General features: G+C 55.8%; 1 protein-coding gene across 1 annotated transcript; it reads right to left on the minus strand.

Moving 5' to 3' along the window:
• Positions 1 to 421: 421 nt before the first annotated feature.
• On the minus strand, positions 422 to 15195 carry ZNF385A (zinc finger protein 385A). The gene is made up of 8 exons (XM_080811606.1): positions 15125 to 15195; positions 13884 to 14020; positions 6608 to 6718; positions 4874 to 5036; positions 2741 to 2983; positions 2222 to 2391; positions 1919 to 2014; positions 422 to 1773 (listed from the first exon to the last, which is right to left on the minus strand). The coding sequence occupies exons 2-8, from the start codon at positions 13968 to 13970 to the stop codon at positions 1543 to 1545; spliced, it is 1101 nt and encodes a 366-aa protein (XP_080667732.1). The 5' UTR covers positions 13971 to 14020; positions 15125 to 15195; the 3' UTR covers positions 422 to 1542.
• Positions 15196 to 21378: the final 6183 nt, after the last annotated feature.

Below are 21378 nucleotides of genomic sequence, written 5' to 3' on the forward strand. Positions count from 1 at the left end.
TGGCGTGGGTTTCCCAGCAGAGAGAGGCACAAAAGCCTGGATTCTTTCCTTTGTCTGAGACTGGATCTAGACCTGTTTCCCAGAATCGCGAGACACACCAAGGGAGCGTCTTAGAGGGGGACTCTTTTTCCACGTCGTTGGCGCCGCCTGGTGGAATTGTGGAGAATTCTCAACAGCCGCGGCTACAACCCGAGACTTGGAGTCGGAATGATTCCCCAGGGCCAAGTTTACATTTGGGCTGGGCGGGAGCGGGGGTAAGTGGGACTGGGATCCTCTGCTAACTTTCCACAAGCCTCGGATCTTGCCTTCTCCCACCGCCGTCTCTCCGTCCCCATCCTCCTGGCCCCCTTTTCACCCTACAGATCCATCTCCCGTCGGAATAGCTCCCATACCAGGGAGCCAAGATTGAGAGTCTGAGTCTGGGGGACGCAGGGCAACGAATCCAGACTTTATTGTCGGGGAGAGGGAAAAGGGAAGACGTGGGTGGGGGGCCGGGGTTGCTACATCGTCAAGCATAAAGAGTTGATGGGGACGGGAAGGCCAGTGGGGGCCCGTCCCCTCCCGGTCGGCTGCTGTAAGGGCTGACGACACGGAAACCACAGAGAGGGGAGGGAGGTCACGCCCCCGCCCGAGTTGTGCAGTTGGAGGTGTTTGGTGGTAGGGACAGCCATGAGGTCTAGGAGCGGGGACGGGGGAGGCTACAGACTCAGCGAATCCTGCGGAAAGGGGAGGGGCGGGGGCGAGGCGTCTATTGCTTTTTGCTCACAGTTTTGCGGAAGGCGAGGCGGGGGTGGGCTTGGACTGGACACCCCTTGCCCCCCTCGGTACCCCTTGGGCGATGGGTGCTGGTGAAAAGAATGGAATCCAGACTGGGGAGGAAGAAGGTGAGGGAAGGGTCTGTAGGGGCATCTACTTGGTCCCACCCAAGTGCCAGAGATGCCCCCAAGTGCTGCCCCCTACGATGGGCCCAGGTAGACCTGGGGCTGGGGCATGGTGCGGGGCGGGCACAGTGAGGTTGCAGGCGGTAAAACCAAAGTGCTTTTGAGGGACCCAGGATCCCGCCCGCTCCCCTCCCCCTGCGGAGGATGGGGGTGTTCACGGAAGCGCTTCAGTTTGGGGGCAGGGGGCCGGAGTCCCAGAGTCCGCTTATTGCCAGGAAAATCCATTTCTGCCCCCCCGGACTCCGACCATGGCTTGTGAACCCCGTTTTGTGCTAGGTTTGGGGGGGAAGGGCTGAATGGACATGGCTTTTGGGAGGGGGGGTGTCTCCAAGGGGGCTCGGGGGTGAGACGGCCCCCCCTTTTCTAGGGGAGAGGGAAGGGCAGGGGGCGGGGTTCCCTGAGATCTGGGGTGTTCCCCCCCTTCTGAAGCCCCCCTCCCCCGCTACCCCTCCCCTTTCCTGGAACCCCGTACCTCGGGGTGGGGGGGAAGGAGAGAGATCATTCAGGGAGTGCCGGGAGTAGGGGCAGGCTTGGAGCCTGGAAGCCTGGGTCCCGGCTGGAGGTGGGGGGGGTTTGAATGGGAGGGGGTTTGGGGTTCAGGTCAGTAGGGGGAGAAAAGGATGGGTCCGTGCGCAGTTCGGATGGGCCCGGGGGCCGGGTGGAGCAAGGGGTGGGTGATGGGCGGTCCCTGGAGAAGAGGTGCGGCTGGGGCCGGGCGCAGGGACAGCGGGGAGCCTGCTGCCGCTGCCATCACCGCAGCCACCGCCAGGGGGCTGGGGAGCAGGCCACCGGCCAGGGACTTGGGCAGCTCCTTGGAGAAAGTCAGCGTGCCCTGCAGGGGGGAGAGGGGCGGGGAAAGAGAGAATTCATGCTGCGGCTCGCAAACACCACCTCTCCCCGGGCCCGCCCGCGTCGCCTTCTCCCCCTAGTTCCGGTCCCCCCCATAACGGCCGAATTCTCCGGCGCCCAGGCCTCACCGCCAGCTCCCCGGCGCCCCTAGGCTTCTTGTGACGGCTCAGCAGCGGGTTGGGCTTCCCGGCCACGCCATCTCGGTGCCGCCGGCTGGAAATGTGCTGTGGGTTTGAGAGGATAGGGGGCTGTGAGCCACCGGGCAAGGAGCAACCGACCAGCTGGTTGGCACACCCCAAACACCTGGCTCCGCCCTTTCTGTGGCACCAAGGACAGACCGTGAGAGAAGCGCCCTCACCCAAGCTCCCTGTTCTCTTCCCCACTTAGTGAGTAGAGCTCCCTAGAGTTCCTGGGAAAGGCCTTGGACCCACCTGTTTCAGTTGGACCTCCGAGTTGACCTTGACATTGCAGATCTCACAGTGGAAGGTTCGGTCCTGGGCAGGGGCCTCTGGTTCCCCAGGAGTGGGAGGCCCCAGACGAGGGTAAGCTTTGATGGGGCCCAGGCCACTTCGGGCCTCCAGAATTGTCTTGTGCTTAGTACCTGGAGCCCACAGAGGGCAGAAGGTAAGGGGTGGAGGAAAAAGTTTCCAAGCCTACTAGATGACAAACACATTCCCAATTAAAAGATAGGGGAGCATCAACTGTGGGGTTTTCCCCAGCCCCTTTCCCCCCCCCAACACAAGGTGGATCAGGGTAGAGTCACAGGTAAAGAAGTCAGGTGGAGGGGGAACCAAGAAAGTCAGTGACTAAGGAGGTAGGGAGATTATTTGGGAGGGAGATAGACTGGTAAGTCTTAGAGGGTCCAGGATGTTGGAAACCAGGGGAATTAGGAGGTAGGGAGCAGGAGGGGGCTGAGGACAGGGGACTAGGGGTGGAAGGAGAGTCCATACCTTTGTTATGAGCCTCAAGCTGGGACAGGGAGTTCACTGCCACCTTGCACAGAGCACAGTAGAGCAGCCGCTTGGCCTTTTCCTCTTCTTCCTTGCTGCCCCCAGGCAGGGAAGCTGGGGCTGGAGTCCCCCCTTCACCCTTGGTTGTACCCTGACCAGTCTCCGGAATGCTGGGAGGGGATGGGGAGCCAGGCTGTTTCTCGGGGGATCCTGGAGCTGGACCCAGTCCATTCTCCATGGAAACTGTTGTTAGGGGAGAAACATAGGGGTCACCCCAGATGGTTTTTGGAGAAGATTCTTTATGTGGAGGAAACCCACCCCCATTTCCTGGAGGGCAAGTGCCCAGGAGTCCCCACCCTGTGACAACATGCATGCTCTCATGCCCTGGGCCAGAGCCAAATGTGGTTTAGCTGCTGCAGGCTGGGTGTGAGGCTCGGAAGCCTGGCTCATTCTCCAGAAGCTGTGAATGGTTGAGGGGTCTGGCCCCACTGGCCCCCTCTTCAGGGTGAAGCTGGCACCTGGCCTAGCCATGGGGAGAGGCATGGAACAAGGATTCAGGCCTCAATGGCCTACCAGTTGGCCTGGGCTTCCTGCCTGACCAGCCCCTTCCCAGAGTCCTGCCCAGTCCCCAGGGAGGCATGCCAAAGAGCTCTAGGAAGGGGCAGAGGCAGCATGAGGAGAGGTCGGGAGAAACAGTTACAGACATGGCAAAAGGAAATAGAAACAGCAGAACCGGAGAGGGAACAGGGATGCAGGCTGCTCTATAATTCATGGCTTGATTAAAGATGCACAGGCCCCAGCCCTCAGCGCTGGGTTCTGGCCTCTGTACAGGGGAAACTCTAGCACTCCCATTCTTGCTCCAGCGGCTGATCCAGTTTCCGGGTCGTGGGGAGGCTGGCAGTGGGAGTGGGGCACCTGTGGGAAGGGGCCTTCTGACCCCCGTAGGTGTGCATTTGCTTGTCCATCCTGCGAGCTTTCCCTTTATTTCTCTTGCTCATTTCTGTCATCTGTTACCCCACATCAATCCAGATAGCACACCCACATCTCAATCTGGACAGGGCTTCATGGTTTACAAAAGTAGGACAGGTATCATGATCTCCTTCGAGATATACCATCAGAACTAATTCAGTGAGGTAGTATACATAAAGCACCTAGAACAATGATGTTCAGGAAATGTCAGCTACCACTACCATGATCATCATCATTCCCATTTTGCAGATGCTGCCAAGTTAAAAAATGATCAGACTAAGCAGCCAGAGCACAGTTAAAACTCAGCTCACCTGCCTGCCCTGTCTGTGCCTCTCTGCAGGATGTGTGTGTGTGTGTGTGTCTGTGTGTGCATGTGTGTGTGTTGAGAGTGGGGTCCTGGTTCCCAAGCTGGTGAAGCAGATGCCTGGTTTTCATTCTGCTTAGGGTGGGGCAGAAAGGACAGGCAAGGATAAGAGGAAATGGGGCTCTTCAGTCTCTCTGGAGTTGGTCATGACTGATATCTGATGTGGTAATCCCAGGATGCGGGTGGCTCATATCTTCCTGTCTTGATATTCCTTCCTTCCAATTTCTTGGCTGGGAGTATGATTGAAGATGGCCACCAGCCATGAGGGAGAAAGAATCTCAGAGCTGCTTTTTGTAAACCTGGAAAAGACCTCAAACATCTTAAAGTCTCACTCCCAGGAAAGAAGACTGGCCCAGTGAAGTCAAAAGATCAACCAAGATCATCTAGGGAGTGGCCTGAGTTTCCTGAGCTCTCAGTACCCCCAGGCAGGCCCTGAGGTGTCCTGATTCCTCCCTGCCCCTCTCCCCAAGATGAAGGAGCCTCTCCCTGGATTTGATGGTTCCTTTTTTCTTGAGGAAGTTTGCCAGGTGGCCTCACCCTAGCCCCTCTGAGTCACTGGGTGGTGGGGAGGACAGACAGTGGGGACTCTTGTCAAGAGGAGCTAGGGCAGGAGTGAGGGTGACAGGATGGAAATTCTGTATCACTGTGCTTGGCTCTAGGACTCACCTTGGGTCAGGGTGGGGTAGGGGCTGAGGAAGAGGGAGATGAAAGCAGAGAATTCTAGGAAGTGGGGAAAGAACAGAGACAAGGTTGGTTGAACAATGCGGGGGGAGGGTAGGGTGAGCAGGATTCAGACACACCTGGACGGGGGGCTACACCATCCCCGTTTGGGGGGGTGCTGCCAGGGGGAGCTGGGTCTCCAGGTTCCCGGACGCCAGGCTCCCTGCCTCGGGTCTTGGCAGCCTCGATGCCTTTGACTCTTCGGGCGTGGCGATTACCTTTATAGTGTGCCTCCGCCTGGCTCTTTAGGGATGAAGGAAGAAAATGGAATCTGAGGTCACCTTTCATCTGACCATTCTCCCCACAGAGCTCCTTCAGGTCCTGGGGTGGTCTCAGCAGGCTGCAGTGACTCTCTCACTGTACCAGTGAGATGTAAAGCCCCATGCCAAGGAGGGCTGGTTATTCCTGGGGCTCAGACTAGCTTCTCAAGCTTGAGTAGGTGGAAACCTGGATCCTTACCTAGCCCAGGCTCCACCCTACCACCACACCCAGGGCCTGGCGGCTGACTCCAGCTTCTCACCTAGTTCTGGGTGAGGAGGGGTTACCCCAACCTATAATAGAATCCTAAATGGGACGGTCCTAGCAATCCAGCCAGCTGGTCAGCAATCTCTTGGCCCCCTGGCCCTCTTTGCCTGTGTCTCCTGGTCCCGGGAGGCAGCCTTCACTGCTTCTATACTCAGGCTGGGAGTCCCAAAGAGCCCTGAGCTCTGTGCTCTCTCCTGACTACTTCCCCCTGGTTCTCATTTTTCCTGAAGCCTCTGTGGACACCCTGGAGGACCCTGGCCCCAAGCCCAGCTCTAGAGATAGAGACAGCAGTAGAGACAGCTGTCAAAACAGAGCCACTTGGTGGGGGAGGGAAAGGGAGGGCAAAAGAGGGGAAGGCTGCCTACTATTGGCCCCCTGCCCCTCTAGTTCTCTGCCCTCCACCAGTGAGTGGAGCCAGGGTTGGGAGAGGGGATGCCTGGGACTAAGGTAAAGGAAAGACCTAAAGTGGAGTTGGTCCTGGCTCTACCCTGACTCCTATGTGCACTTCCTGCTAAGAACATACAGTCCTGGAGCCCCAAGGTCACCCAGACAGGGACAGAGTAGAAATAAAAAGTGTGGATGAATCAAGAAAATTGGCAGCCCAGGGGTGGGGCAGTGATGTGTGGAGCCTGGCATCATGGGGTGTGTGTGTGTGTGTGTGTGTGTGGACTGGGTAGAGAAACAGAACGTGCTTTATTTCCCCCTACTCAGCAGAATGAGGCTCTGCTGTTTTTCTCCAAAAGCTCTCAGAACTTGTACCCCACAAAGTCCCCTCTAGACCCACACAGAAGTCCCAGGGGAGCCTCAGAGGGAGGACCGCTGGAAGGCCTGACACCTAGGTTCTGCATTTTGGGTGGCTTCTCTCCATGGGAAAGTCTGACATGGGAAAAGGTAGAGAGAGGAGGAAGCTGGGAGGTTAGAGTGAAGTGGGCGGGTGAGGGGAGGAGTTTAGCAGAGGCCATGGAGGCACAGGTTCTGCAGGGGACTCAGTGTCCTAACTCAGCCCAGTGCCCAAGGACTAGCGCGCCAGAGGCCACTCTCCCATGCAGACAGGATGGCTACCTGTGTTCTAAGAAGTTCTGAACCAGGGAAGCCTCAGTTGCCAAGGGAGGGAGAGGTCAACCATAGAGGACTGGCCTACTTCATGTTGAAATATACAGCCAACTCTTGTCCCTCTCAAGTGCCTTCCATCCACCCTTGTCCCTCCTGCAGTATCCCCATTCTTTGTTCCTCCCCTGACATCCCCTGGCTATTGCTGCCCCACCCCCTTGAGCAGTTACGCTTCTTACCTGAGAATTGAAGCGGATCTGACAGACGTTACAGGAAATGATGGGCCGCTTGGTCTTGAGTAAGGGTCCCCCAAAAGTGTGGGAGAGTACAGCCTTCTGCACAGGGTCCATCTGTGGAGGCAGGCTGGGGTGAGCCAGGAACCCCAGCACAAGCTTATGTCCATTATCCCCCACATTGGTAGCAGCTGGGTTGAACCAAAATCCCCAGAACCTCCTCTCTAGCTCTCAGTTGGCCTGAGGGCTCTGAGCCTCAGTCCCCTGATTCCCTCCCAGCCCAATCTTCACCACACCGGAAGGGACCTGAGGGATCAACTGGCCCCTTGCTCCCATCTGACAGAAAATAGAAGTGGTTTGCCCAAGGTCATATGACGAGTTAACAGCAGAGCTGGTACTCGAACATGGACTGCTGTCTCAGTTCATCACACCACGATGATCCAGCTCTCTTTTTGGCCTCTAGCTAGGCGAATCCACCAGAAGCTCAACTGATGGGAAGTCCCAAAGCACCCCAGATCCTAGGGCTTTCAGCTGAGGCCTTTGAACTCCTTTGGCCCCACTCTGGTGCGAGATGTCTACCAAGGCAAGCTTTTAGTCCCAGGAGACAGATATTCCCAGCTTCCCATCAGGTCCTGGGTTGCCCTAAAACACTTCCTAGACCTCTTTAAGGCAGCAGGTCTAAAGGGAGTAAAAGAACTCCGGTGAGAACACGTGGCTGTAGCAAATAAGGGGAATTAGTCGGGGGGGGGACTAAGAAGCTGGGCTGGCCTGAGGCAGCGGAGAGATCTTCTGAACTCCTTCTCTGGGGCAGGGCTGTGGGACTGGGCGTGATTGGGAACCGTCTCTGCCCCCACCCTGGGTCAGCAGATGTCTTTGCAGTCTCCTGCCAAGAGTTCACAGGAGGAGGGGAGAGGATGGGAGTTTCTCTCTGAGGCCTTCAGCTATCAGGGGATGAAGCCAGGGGCCTAGAGGCATGAAAACTGCCTCCCTGCACAGTCCTCCTCCCTTTTGGCCCCTAGGCAGCCAGGGAGAGGCGAGACTGGAATGTAGCCGAGACTGAGGATTGAGTGATGGCTGGGACCTCTCCTAAGGATGGAATGAAATTAGAGTTGAAGTTTTGTCTTCTAGGTGGCAGAATCAAGTGAAAAATAGTGGCTGGGACTTGGGGTTCCTTAGCTCCTCAGCTGAGCCCCTTCCCTGTTCCCAGGTCTTCATGGTTCCCATAAGACACTGGTGAGAGACAGAAACATGAGGCAGGGGGAAGAAGGTGGTTGGAATCTGAAAAGTCCCTACATCCTGGCTCTCCCCAGTAGCCTCACTGGCTGGTTGGGGGTAATGTCAGGAAGGGGGCTTTAGATCCCTGTGATATGGGCTGCCTGATTTAGTAGTAGTAGAGGCAGGAGCCATGACCAAGTTCAGATGAATGGTCTGACTGATAAGTGTCCCATCACTTGGTCTGTCCTTGGCTGGAAGCAGCCCCTTGCAGTAGCTCACTTTTCACCTCCTGGAAACCCAGGTCCTATTCAAAGAAAAGCCAAACAAGGGAAGAATGGGTGTGACTGTGTGTGTCTAGGCAGGCTGTGATCAATCTGTGCATGGGTGGAGTGTGAAGGAGTGTCATGTGCTGTGTGTACATCATTTATGTATCAACATTTCTGTGTCGGGGGCTTTGCCGACGCCATGAATGGTCAGGTTGTGTAATCTTCAGCTGTGTGTTTATCTGTGTGAATGTATGATGTGTTTGGCAGAAAGAAAGACAGACCAAGTTGGAGACAGGCTTTAATCAGAAAGGGGAGAGAGACGACTGCTCTCAGCTCCCAGTCCCCAGGCGTCAGTCCTCCCTACCCAGAGACACCCCCTGCCCCCCACCAGCCCCCTGCCCCAGGGTTCTCCTCAGCCCCTGGGCTTCCTCACAAGCTGGGTGGGGAATGGAATTCAGCCCAAACAGAAACCCAATCTGGGCCAGGAAACCTAAGTCGATGACAGCAGTAGGGAGAGAAGTGGGATGGAGAGGGGACAGTAGAGGCCCCAGTTCTGTCTCTGCCCCAGCCTGCTCCCCAGAGTGCCCTGAAGCTGACCTGTGGGCTGACTGTCCCAACAACCATCCTGGAAGAATGGTCTCTGCCCCCCTTGGGTCCTTCCTCCCAGGCTGAGAGCCTTTTCTTTTGCACACACCCTTCCTCAGGTTTAAGTCCATAAACAACAGCTAGGGATGGGGGTGGGTGGGGAAGAGGGCACCAACCCAGGGCGGTGGCTCCTTCCTACCCTCTCCTCCAGGCACTGAGGAAACACCAGGCTGAAGGTGAGGGCTCCTGGGCCCAATCCCTGCGCAGGTGGAATGTGAGCCACTGAAGTGCCGCTCCAGACCAAGGTCAAGAGGCCCTGGTGACCTAGATGACGGCTCTCTGGGGAGGGGTAGGGGCCAGCATCTCCCACAGCCCATTCCCCTCCAGAGCCCCTTCCTTGGGATTTTGGCCTAGACACTGCCTGGAAAGGTCCACAAAAACATTCCTTTCCCACCTGCCCTCCAACAGCACACATGAAGGGGAATGGCTCCCTGAAGCTGGGGCAAAATGAATCAGGAAGGGCAAGGGGGAGGGAAGGGAGGAAACCAGATCAGGAACACGAGGAGGGGGGCACGATTATATTTCCTTCCATTGCCCTTTATCTGATGGAAACCGCTGCCCCTTGTTTGACCACCCCACTTCCCCATCCTCTCCCCTCCCCCCCATAAAGGTGAAAAGGGAATGAGGGTGGAATCTCAGGGATGGGAAGAATTGAGGGATTGGAAGAATTGAAATAGGAAAGAGAGAGAGCTAGGGGGTGTCTAAAGAGCAGGTGGAAGCTGGTGGGGGAGGGATGGTGGGAAGGGGAGAGATGCCGGGATGGGATAAGAGGGCTCTAAGCGGCGTGGTAATTTGAGGGTACATGTAAGACCTGATGGGAAGTCTGAAGATCTGGGGGACTCCAAGGATCTGAGAAGCAGAGGTGGGGGTATCCAGTATGGTGGCAACAGTCTGGGGGTGCCAGCTGGGATCCAGAGATTGGTTGGGACCGCGCCAGCTATGGGGGATGGGCCAGATAACCCGAGGACCAAGCGAAAGGAGAGGTAGCCCGCCCGCCAGGGGCGGGCGGGGATGGGGTTGGGGGGGGGGGCGCTGCGGCAGCGTCGGGAGTCAGGGAGAGAGGAGGGGCCGGGTGGCTTACCCTGCGGGACCCTGGGGGCCGCGACTCCATGGCCCGGGGCAGCGGACCCGGGCGGGGCACCCGAGCCTGGCCGGGCCTGGCAGGCCGGGGACGCAGCGCTCGTTGCCCGGGTGGCTCGGGGCTGTGCGGCCGGCCGGGCCGGAGAAGGGGAGGCGGTGCCGGCCGGGACCGGAGCCCGCCCCGGAGGCGGGGCCGAGGGCGGGCCACGGACGGGGGAGGGGCTAGTGAGCCAGCGAGGGATGAAGCGGGGCTGGGGTGAAAAGAGGAGAGAAGGGGGTGTCCGTATCCAGATACACGTTCCAGGGTAGACCTTGCCCTGGCGAGGGGCCGCTCGGCCCTGCGATCGTGTATTGACCAGGTGACCTCAGCTTCCTCCACTGAGGACTCTTCCTGGGTCCAGTGTCCCCACTGGACCCACCAATCCTATGGACGACTCTGTTTCTCTAGCTCGGACGTTTCTCCTTTCTTCCATCCCCTCCGCCCTGACCCTCGCTCCTTTGCTAACAACCTCTCTTCCAGGTCCCCAAACGACCCTTCTCCTCTTCCCTCTAAGCACTACCCCTTTGTCCTTTTTACACGTCACTTCTACTAAGGAGGGGAAATTGAGTCCAGGTACCTAGGTGTCAGGCACTGCGCTCTCAGCGACTCCTCTGAACGGTGGAGCTCGGGGGCGTCCAGAGCAGAAACGACCTCAGACTGGGGACATCGTCCCTAACCTCTTCCCACCTCGTCCCGTCGCCCGCCACCTGCTGGACAACCAGGTTCCCAAAGAGCTTATGTTTCGTGCACTTGCTGCCCTCTGGTGGTCGAGTAGGGGCAGCACTGGTGGCTGAGGGACAGGAGGGCAGAGCAACTCACTCCCCCAGACACCTGCTCATCCTCTCTGGACAGGTCCTAGGTTTCCCCCTCTCTCATCTCTGGATCTCACCCTCTCCCATTCCACCTAGGACAGAGAGAAGAGTGAAGCGGAGGGGCTGGAGGTAGACAATGGGGGACAATGAGGGACATCCAAGGGCAGAGGAAAGCGTAATGTGGCAAGGGGTCTAAGAGGTAGGAACTGCCCTAGTAGGAGAGAGATCTGTAGGTCTTAGTCCAGGGAGGGGGAGACTCTGCAATGAATAATAAAACCATGGCCACCCCACCACCATCACCAGCTAATGTTGATTGAGCCCTTGCAATGTACCAGCCTCTGTACTGAGTTCTTTGCATGGATTATCTAATTTAATCTTCACAACCAGTATTCAGAATAAGTACTATCATTATCTTCATTTTAAAGATGAGGGAACTGAGGTTTAGAGAGGTTAAATAATTTGCCCAAGGTCATAAGCTAGTAAGTGGCTGAACTGGGATTTGAATTTAAAGCTGGGCTGCCTGACTCCAAAGCCATGTACTTAACTGCTGCACAGTATTGCCAACGGGCTGTCTGCAGCTTTTCTGCAGTCCTCATTTCCCTGCAGAATTTGACACTATTGATGCAGCCCGCCACACTCTCTCCCTTGGCTTCTCCAACTCTACAGGAACCAGGTTGCATCCCCACCCCCTCCAGTGGCTCTTCTATTTCCTTTGCTGGAGCCTCCTCCTGTTCCTGCTGCCTAATTCTACTTGTTCCAAAAGGCTGAGGCCTTGGCCATACTACCTTTCTCTCTCTTATCCTCTCTTAAATGAAAATAATAGCAATAACCTACTAATCCTAATGGCTAATATGGAACACTTACTTTGGGCCGGGCATTACGATTATGTGATACAATTCTCCCAACAGCCTTGTGTGTTGATACTATTACTATCTAGTTTTTACAGCTGGTAAAATCCAGGTTCAGAGTGGTGAAGCAATTTGCCTAAGGTCACACAGCCAGTACTTTTGGAATGTCAATTCAAATCCTGCCGGCCAGATGCCAAAGTTGGTGCTGCTCAACGCTCTGCTGCACTCTCCGAGCTTATCAGCACTCATGGCTTTAAATAGCTAGTCCCTGCTAGAGGCAGTGGGGCCTGAGCCCTGTGGGAGTCAGAAAGCCTGAACTATCCATGCGAATTGACTAGCTTTGTGACCTTGGGCAAGTCACTTAACCTCTCTGGTCTGTGTTTCCTCATCTAATAAAATGGGGGAAATGACATTGGAGACCTAAGGGTAAATGTAAATAAGGTCTGTAGACCAGGGGGTGGGGGTTTGGGGGTGAGGGACGGGGGTGGGAGTGGGAGGGTATGGGGTGGAAGGAAATATTCTCAACCTCTTCTGGTCCAGCCAAACTGAATCGATTGCCCTTCTTCAAGTGCTCTTTTCTAGCCCTTGTTCATGCTGTTTGCTTCAGTCTGGAATGTTCTCTAAGGTCCCTTTTAAAATCCTGCTAATAATTCTTCAAAGCCCAAATCATATGTCACCTCCGGGTTCAATCTCTTTTCCTCTGTTCTCTTTCTCCTGTTCAGCTCTGGTTGGTCCCTTAGGCACTGCCTCATTCAGCAAGTCTTTCCTGACACCCCGCTTGGGCTCCCATACAAGCTAAATGCCTCTGACACAGCTCTTTTCATACTACAGGGTAGCTGTTCACTTGTTATCATTCCTACTGAGCATGAACTCCCCAAGGGCACAGACAGTCCTGTACCCATGACACCAGGTATGGTGCCCAGCACCTAGTAGGTGCTCAAAATTTTTTTTGTTCACTTGAACCATTGTCAGTGTCTCTGTCACAATATTTGGAACTCTTGCTCTATTTTGTGTTACAGATCACTGCATAGATGTCGATATTTCTCCCCTGAATATAAGGTCTTTCAAGATTGGACCTTGTCATTTTTCCCCTCATGTCTCCATTGTATCTAGAACAGTGCCTTGCTTATAGTCAGAACTCAATTTCCTCATCTGTGAAACAGCGATAAAACAACAGCTTCCCTATGGAGTTGAATCATACCTTTGGCACATACCATGTCAACTGTGGTAAATTACTAAACCCTTCTGAGCTTTAGTTTCTGCCTTGTTGTATGTGAAACAGGAATCCTAATGTCTACTTTGTTGAGTTGTGGTGAAGATGAAGTGCGATCAGGTATAGAAACACCTACTACAGTGCCTGGTGTGTCGTCGAAACTCAGTCAACGTTTGTAGCTGAATATGGTTTGATGATGGGTTATCTGAGCTGAATAAAACTGACTTCCCCCAAACCTTTAGCTCGAGCCCACTCGCCAGGACCCAAATTCCAACTGTCTGCTGGACATTTCCGGCTCAGCATCCCACTTGTACACCAGCTCACCATGTCCTAAAGTGAGCTCAATAGCCCACCCTGGACCAGCTTCCTCCTCCAAACCCCTGCCCCTGTCAAGATGACTTCCAGTCACAGAGGTTTGAGTCCTGGAGTCAGTCTTTACTCATCCTCTCCCTTTTCCCCGAACCCCCAAATACCAGTTGGTCACCACGGCCTAGGAATATTTCCTTGGAAACACCTTGCCGCTGCCCTTCCTATACACTCACATGTCCCTACCACTGGCCCAGTCTGGACTTCCAGGCTTCCCCATAGGCCTGGCTTTGCTCCTCTATCTCTGCTCCCTTTCAACCAGCTGTCCCACCACCTTGCCCAAATGCTGCTCTTATCAAGTCACTTTCCTCCTCAGGAATGGATGATGGCTCCCTATTTCATACTGTATTCAATCTAGACAACTTTGCTAGCCCTCTAAACCCTAGCCCATTGACCCTCCCCATCCAGCTGTGGATGCGAGAGAGCTAGAATTTACAAACAGGCAGGCTTGTTCCATCCTTCTGGGTTTAGCATCTGTCCCCTCTTCCACCTCTCTGGAGTCACAGTTTCCTCTCTAGGTCTCATTTCTCCTCTAGATGTTGGACTCAATGAGAGGATTCATATAAAACACGTAGCACAGGATCTGGCTCAGAGCGAGGCCTCAGCAAATATTAGCTATCGTTGTTATTGTTGTTAGTAGTATACCAAATAGCCAACAATGCTTGTAAAAGTCAGGGAGACAGGGTCCTAAGAGGAGATAAGGAATTAGATACAAGAGAAGAGGGCAGGGGTGAGTCGGAGGGAAAGAAGGAGCCAGGGGGAGGGTAGGGTAGGCAGGCAGGCAGGCTGCTACTCACAGTGTTGTAGTTGCTGAAGAGGCCCAGGGTGGGGGCCGGCTCCAGTGGGAAGGGCAGGATCTGCTTGAGGTCCAGTGGGGGCTGCATGATGGGGGGCTGCCGAAGCAGAGGGAGGGGCCCTGCCCGGCTCAGGCTGCCTGAAGGGCAGAGAAAGCATTACGTGGGGCAGGAAGATTGAAGCTTGGGAGCCCCGCCCAAACCCGTCAGTCCCACTCCCCAGCTGGGGCCCCCACAATCAGAAGTGTGACCCCCGTGGTGTATACACACTTCCCCTGCTTGCTGTCTCCGGAGCAATGGAGCACAGTGCCCTGTGGGCCCAGGGGAGGGTGCAGACCAGTCCTTCCCTTCTGGGTGGTTTTCACTTCCCCCTTCTCCAGCCTCCCTCCCTCCCCCAAGACCTTTAGGCATCTTACAGACCCAGGAAGAGCACAGACCTTCTCTGTGGACCTTCTCTGCTAGATCAGCAGGACTCGGGAGCCCCATGGCTCCGGTCACTCCCTTCTTCTGGTTTAGTTTTCCCCCAAGGAATCCCAAAGGCTAAGTCTCACCCCAGGGAGGACAGAGTCAGGTGGGTGATTCATCCCACTGCCCAGAGGGGAATACTGAGGCATAGATTTGGAGGAGGGCTACTGAGTCAGGCTGCCCAAAGAGCTGTGATTGGTGCCGGTCAGAAATCCTGGTTAATCGTGGACATCTCTGGGGGTCGGTAATAGGTGGGTGGCATTTGCTCTGCAAGGTGGACTGCCTGGGCCATTCTCAGAGCACCACTCCCCCAACCTTCCTGTCTTCCCCCAGGCCCCTTTGTCTTACTGTGAGTGTTCAGCTCCAGCTTTTGGCAGGAGGAACCGCCAGCCTGGCCTCTGGGAGGGGAATGCCTGGGTCTGACCCCAAGGGGAAATGAAAGTCCAGGCTAGCCACTCCACTACCCACCCACCCTGGAAACCTTTTTCTCCTCCCCCCAGAGCCATGGGAGGAAACTTGCCAGGCTCCAAAGGCCCTCAGGACCCCTCTGGGTTTCCACTAGCCCAGCTCCCTTTTTGCGACCTCGCAGTCCACCAGCCAGGGAATTCTGGCTGCCCTTTACTGCTCTAGCAACCCCCTGCCAACAACAGGGGTTCCCAGGAACAAAGGCAACGCTAGGAGGCTGCAAGCTTGGCCCCGTCCTCCCTTGACCTTACTGGGGCAGAGGGTACCCCGGGATCCTTTCTTGCTCCCTCCATAGAGACTACCCCTTTGCATACCTTCAGTTTCTGGTGACTGCTGCCCCCAGGCAGTGGCCTGGCCCTGGCCCCCCAGGGGCCTGGGCCTGAGAGCGTCCCCTTCCCTTGGTTCTGCCCCCTGCCCCCTCTCTTGCCAGCCCCCTCCCCCCAGTCTAGTCAGTAGAATCAGCCAATCAGAGTCCTGGAAAAGTGGGGCAGAGGGGAGGGCGGGGGAGCAGGGATTAGGGAATCAGAGGCGAGAGGGAGGGGGTGGGGAGGGCTCAGGCACAGCTGGGGGCAGGGAGCTGGTCCAGAAAGGTCTGGAGGGGTCTGTCTCTTCTGCCAGGGTGGGTGGCCAGGGTACCTGAGGTCAAGGCTGCTGGGAGCTTGGGTTTAGATGGCTGAGGGTCGAAGGAAATGGCAGGATGCTTGGCTTTAGCCCTTGGGCAGCTGGGGGTCTGTAAACCCTGTGTGGGTTCCCTCCTCTGCCACCTCAGAGTTGGGATGGGATAGGGGGAGAGGAGAGACAGACAGACAGACAGACAAAAGCGAATGAGAGAGAATAGGAAAGAATGACAGAAGCAGGAGTAAGTGATTGAGAAAAAAGAAATAGATACTGAGAAAGAAAAGGATAGTGAACAACAGAGAGATGAAGAGAGTGAAATGAGAGAGAAAAAAAGAGACTCTGCTGAAAAGCTGGACACAGAGCTAGAGACGAGGGAAGAACGACAGAAAGAGAGCAAGAAAGGGAGAGAGAAGCAAGGGACTGACAGTCCGAGGGGCAGTCTGACCACCTCTCCTTCCTGGTCTGTCCCATCAGGGCTTCTCCCCTCTGCGTGCACCACCCCCCCACCCCACCCCAAGCCTGGCACACCAGACCAGGGCAGCCTTAACGAGCCCTGGGCAGCATCAGGAATGGTGAGAGAAACCTGAGCACTCCCAGAGTCCCAGGCACACAGCACCCACCCCTAGCAGCTGGTTTGGGGCTGGCACTTGCCCCGCCCCAGAGCAGCTCAGCTCCTTGACCCCTTTCCCCAACTCCAGACTCTCTGAAGCCCCAACACTCACACACCCATCTCAGAAGATGAGATGAGGGCGCCTGGATGGCTCAGTCGGTGGAACGTCTGCCTTTAGCTTGGGTCATGATCTTAGGGTCCTGGGATTGAGCCCTGCATGGGGCTCCCTGCTCAGCAAGGAGTCTGCTTCTCCCTCTCCCTCTCACCCAGCTTGTGTTCTCTTTCTCTCTCAAATAGATAAATAAAATCTTTAAGAAAAAAAGAAAGAAAGAAAGAAAAAAGAAGACAGAGATGAGTTCTAGAAAAGTCAGTAGAAAAAAAAGTATTGTGGAGCCACTATGTGCCAGGCAATGAGTTCTGAGTATTATCACATTTAATCTCTGAGGCAGCTATGATTCTATGGAGGTAGCTGATACTATTTTCCCCATCAGACATATGAGGAAACTGAGGCTCAGGGAACTTAAAAACCTTGGCTGATGTTACATAGCCTATAAGTATCAGGACTGGGATTTAAATCAAGATTGTCACGCTCTGTAGCAAATTCTTTCGAGGCTACATAACCCCCGAAGGACTCTAATCTCACTTGGAAGGCATGGAGATGAGATCCAAGCACAGGATTCCATCTTGTTCAAGGAGAGAAAGGGGAGAGCAAGTCCCTGCACTTCCTGGGGTTGGAGGAAAATAAGTAGCAGCGATTCAGTTCCCTATGGCCAGCACCTCATCTTTTCCACTGACAGGAGCCCTGGAGGGAAGGAGGGAGGGGTGGGAAGTGGGGGCAGGGGCTGAAATGAGGATGGAGTGAGGCAAGGAAGCAAGGTGGGCAAGCAGAGATTCGCCTGTCTCCCTCCTGATTTTTGGGTCTACTGTGCTATGAGACGGGAAGAGGGGCTGATGGCAGCTTATGGGCAGAGTGGGCAGAAGCAGGGCTCCCGTTTCAGGTGGGCTCTCCCCTTCCCTGAGAATAACAGTTGCCCCTTTTTAAGGGCTTCCTATATGCCAGGCACTGGACATACACGGTCTCCCTGAGGATGGCCCCAAGGCTCACAGCTGGGTGAGGAGTTCATTTGGCAAAAGAGAACAGCACTGCCACAAGGAGTTGTTGAGAGGATTGAACGAGTCCATGGAAATTGCTGGCATGTTACAAAGGGAGCTCAATAAATGTTTGCTACATAAATGAGTCCTCATCTTATCGATGACAACAATCAGCTCTGAGAAGGGGTGTTACTTGACCAAGGTCACACAGCTAGTGCGGGACTAGAACCTGTCTATCTGGCTCCAGAGACAGGGTTTTCAAGCACTACACTTTTGTAGGTAGACTAGGGATGGGGTATAGGGGTGGGGAAGGGCAGAAACATAGTGAGGGCTGGAGAAGCAGGAAATGAGGTAGGGCTTCTGACATCTGGCTAGGTGAGGGCTTTAGGTGGGTTTGGAGGGCTTCTGACATCGGGCTAGGTGAGGCTTTCAGGTGGGTTTGGAGGGGTAGGAGATCGAAATGCAGTCAGGCAGGGCAGGGAGGAGCTGGGACCTGGCTGGGGCCTGGCTGGGGCAAGCCTCTCCAGAGGGAAGCTCATTAGAGTAATTACCTCCAACAGATAGAGCCCCACCCAGCTCTGTGGGGAATTGCCAAATGCTTTATTAAAGACAGTTCCCAATGCACTTTAGAGGGGGTGAACTCTCAGACCCTTGGCTGGATGTCCATCTGTCCCTTTCTTTGTCCTACCTAGCCCTAGGCACTTTGATCCTGCTCGGGTTTCCCCTCTAGCACCGAGCCACAGCCAAGCCACATCTAACTCCTTCCATCCCACTGATGTCTGATCTTTTCCTTCCTCCCTTCCCCAGAAATTATGGCCAGGTCAGAGTCCCAGACCCTTGGCTGTCTTAGGTCAGGCCTGGGGCATCAAGCCCTTGTGGTAAAGAATGGGAGTGTCTGCCATGAGCTGGCTCAGGGAGTGGTCCTGTCTGGAAGGAGCAGGAGTCAGGAAAGGTGTAAGGGTAGGGTGTGAGTTAGTGCTGGTCTTGAAGGTTGCGCCAGGTGAGAGTGGGATGAGAGAGAGGTATTGGGATTAGGGTTGCAAGTAGTATTAGGGCCCCAACCTAAGGTGGTGAGAAGCATGGGGTCAGCACTGGGTTAAGATGGGAATTGAACTCTGGGGCCAAGGGAGGAACTGGATTGGGGTCTGGACTGGGCTCTCATTTCTAACCCTTCTTTTTCTTCAGGCCTTTGGGCCTCTTCTGCCTCCCCAGCAATGCCTAAAATTGGGAACTGTGGGGAGAGCCTCGAATCCCTGCATCTTGACATCTTGACCAAATCCCATGTATCTGTTCCCTTCTGCCTCAACTTCCCCCATCTGGACAGGAGGCAGGTTGAGGGCTGGAAAAGCTTTGAAGTCGAAGATTAAAGAAACAAGGGGATGATTATGAACAACTACTTAAAATATCATCCTTAATAACCCTAGGGTGGTTGTAGGCAGGGCAGGGCTAAAGGGAGGAGGTGGCCAGGAAGAGGAGAGAGAGATGATCCCTGGGAAATCTTCACAATCTGACAGGAAAGGGCCTCCTTTAATGCCCCCTCCCCCCAAAGGCCTAGTTGGAGAGGACAGTAAGAAAGGCCCAGAACGGGGAATTGAGCCTGGAACCACCATCTGCTTAAACTTAGGCCCATGGTCTAGATCTTGAGCAGGTAGGCGGGGCCCCACCATTTGGTCAGGGCCACCATGCACATGGACTCAGTAGACCTCAGCATTTGGAATAGAAAACCTTACTACGGGTCCTGGGGGTGGGGCCTGAGCCCAGTGGGCAGGCTTCCCACCCTTCTGTAGGCAGGCAGAAGGAGGGAATTAACTACAGCGTCCTCTAGGAGATGTGACAGGGGTCCAACTGGTGGACCCAGGTATGGAGTCTTGGTCAGGTCTGAGCAGGTTCCTGAGTTCGTCTTTTGAGCCCACTGACCAAGGGAAGTGCTGCTGTCACTGGCCTGTTCTGGATAAGCACGAGGCTGCCTCTGGGGCCCCTGCCCAGGGTGGGGCACACACTCTGCAGGGATTGCAGAGGTTGGAGGAATGTGGAGTCCGCGTTCTGGGGACCTGAGTCCAAGATGTGTTGGTGAGGGTCACTTTAGGGTGGGGACAGTCTCCAGAGTTGGGTGAGGAATCTCTTCTTTGCTGGAGATATTTGCGGGAAAAAGGCAGGCAGCCAGTCATTCATGCCTCAGTTCCCTCGTTCGTTGAGTAGGTATGATGGAGTGCATAACATGGTGAGAGAAGGAAGAGACACAGGACGGGGATAGAAAGAGATGGAGGAAGAAAGGCAGAAGGGGAGAAAGCCCACAAGTGGGAAGTCAACAGAGGTGGAAAGAAAGAAGGGAAGCAAAAGAGCCAGGGAGGCAAACAGCAGAGGGACCCAGCAGAGGGCTGAGGCAGGAGCCAGGAAGCCCTGGGGCGCCAGCATGGAGCCAGGTGTCCCCAGTGGGAGGCAGGGAGTGTGTGGGCCTGCTGTGAGGGAGGGGTGTCTCCCACCATAAACAGGGCCCAGGAACTGGCCTAACCAGGGCAGAGGTCAGAGGTCAGAGGACATAACAGGCTAGTGACTATTGTGGAGGCAGGGGCCTGGAGACCCGGGGAGCTGAGGAGTCCAGGCGCACAGCTAGTCCTTCTCCTCCCCCACCCTGGGGCTCCCTTCCGATGTAGGTCATGAGGATGGGGTGGCTGTGGCTGAAGGGTTGTCAGAGCCCCGCAGGGGCTCCCTTCCCCCATCCTTACTCTCTCCGTTGCTCCTTGTCCCCTGGTGCCCCCGGCCCAAGGCAGGGGTGGGGGTGGGGGAAAAAGGAAGAAGAAGGAAGCCGGGAAGGAAGGGCCCAGGCAGCCAGAGCAAGGAGAGAGAGGGGCAGGTCCCGGCGTGTTGGGGCAGGATGGCTGCGGAGGCAGGATTGGAGCCGCAGGGGCCCTGGGATGGACAGTTTCCCACCCCTGCTTCTCCCCAGCCCCCTTATCTCCGACCCTCTGGTTCCCACCTCCCACCACACACACCTCGAAGCTACACCCACCATCTTTTCCCCGCCCGCCCCCCACTTCCTCCTTTCCCTCTTATCCTGGGCCCAGAAGGATGTCGGAGTGTCTGAGCAAAGGGTGGGGGAGGGCGTGTGTGGGGGGGTGGTTGGGGGGGGGGGGACGGGTCAGAACCTTTCCCTCAACTCCACCAGGCCAAGACCAGTCCTCTCCCCCAGCCTCTCCTAGACCGTCATATAATATTCATGAGCCTCATGAATACGCAATGTCCTCATTATGGGGCGGGGGTCTCACTCGGCTCGGCTTTCCCCTTCACCACTCCCTAAATCACCCAGAGAAGCGGCAGCTTGGGGAAAAGGGGAAGAGGGGACCCCCAGATGTGGAGCCAGATGAAGGGGGAGGGGGAACCGGTTGCTGACTGGCGGCCGCAGTCACCGCGGTGCCGGGAGGTTGGGGGGGATGACCTACTGAGAGGGACCCAGGAGCCCCGGAGCCCAGAGCCGCAGAGCCCACTCACCGAGGATCATGTTGGGGACCCAGGCGCCCGGGGTTCCGCGTCGCTCTGTCCCGGGGGCCGTTCTGGCCGGGCTGGGGGTGCGGGGGGAGGAGTCGGGGGAGGAGCAGAGGCCGGCCCAGGCGGAGCGGGGGCGGAGCCCGCAGCAGGTGAAGACGGGAGGAGGGGGAACCCGGGCACCCTGGGCTCCAGGAGGGGGCGTCTCGGCCGCTCCTTGCCCCTCCCGCTTTCTCTCCCACTTGCTGCCCCCGGTCTCCTGGATTTACTGTGTCACTGCAGCCAGAACTGGGGGAACACGACATCTACAAGGCGGTGTGAGGTGATGGAGGAAGCTGGGAACTAAGATGCCTGGGTTCCCGGGAAGGGCAGAGTCTGAGGGCAGGAAGTCTGGTCATGAGCTGATATGGGGTGAGGGAATGCCTGAGTACTCTGGGAAGGGATGGAGCCTGGGTTGGGTGGGACACCTGGGTCCTCTTCAGAGTGATAGGCTGGGCAGGGTACGTGTAGAGGAGGGCAGGGAATGCTAAGGTCCTTTGTTTCTTTGACTTTGTTTCTCTGAGCAGGATGTTTGTGCTGGGTTTCAGAGGTGAAATGTGGAGCTGGAGATGGATCCCAGGTTGATTTCTGGCTGGGGTTCAAATGCCCAGGTCCTTAGGGAAGGTCTGAGTAAAGAAATTGCAATCAATGGACTCAAAAAGAGGTGGAAAAAGAAGCTTGCAACAGTGATCACTAGGGCTCCCAGAAGACAATACAAAGTCCAGA

This window comes from Martes martes, assembly GCF_963455335.1.
Source record: "Martes martes genome assembly, chromosome: 8".
Lineage (NCBI taxonomy): Eukaryota > Metazoa > Chordata > Mammalia > Carnivora > Mustelidae > Martes > Martes martes.

Bases quoted from the DNA above. Each gene is read 5' to 3' on its own strand.
- ZNF385A (XM_080811606.1), bottom strand. From the start codon at position 13,970: ATGCAGCCCCCACTGGACCTCAAGCAGATCCTGCCCTTCCCACTGGAG. The intron at 6,719-13,883 runs GTGAGTAGCAGC...CTGCCTCCACAG, and splicing joins TCTTCAGCAACTACAACACT to ATGGACCCTGTGCAGAAGGC. The intron at 1,774-1,918 runs GTGAGGCCTGGG...TCCCCCCTGCAG, and splicing joins GGGGCGCCGGGGAGCTGGCG to GGCACGCTGACTTTCTCCAA.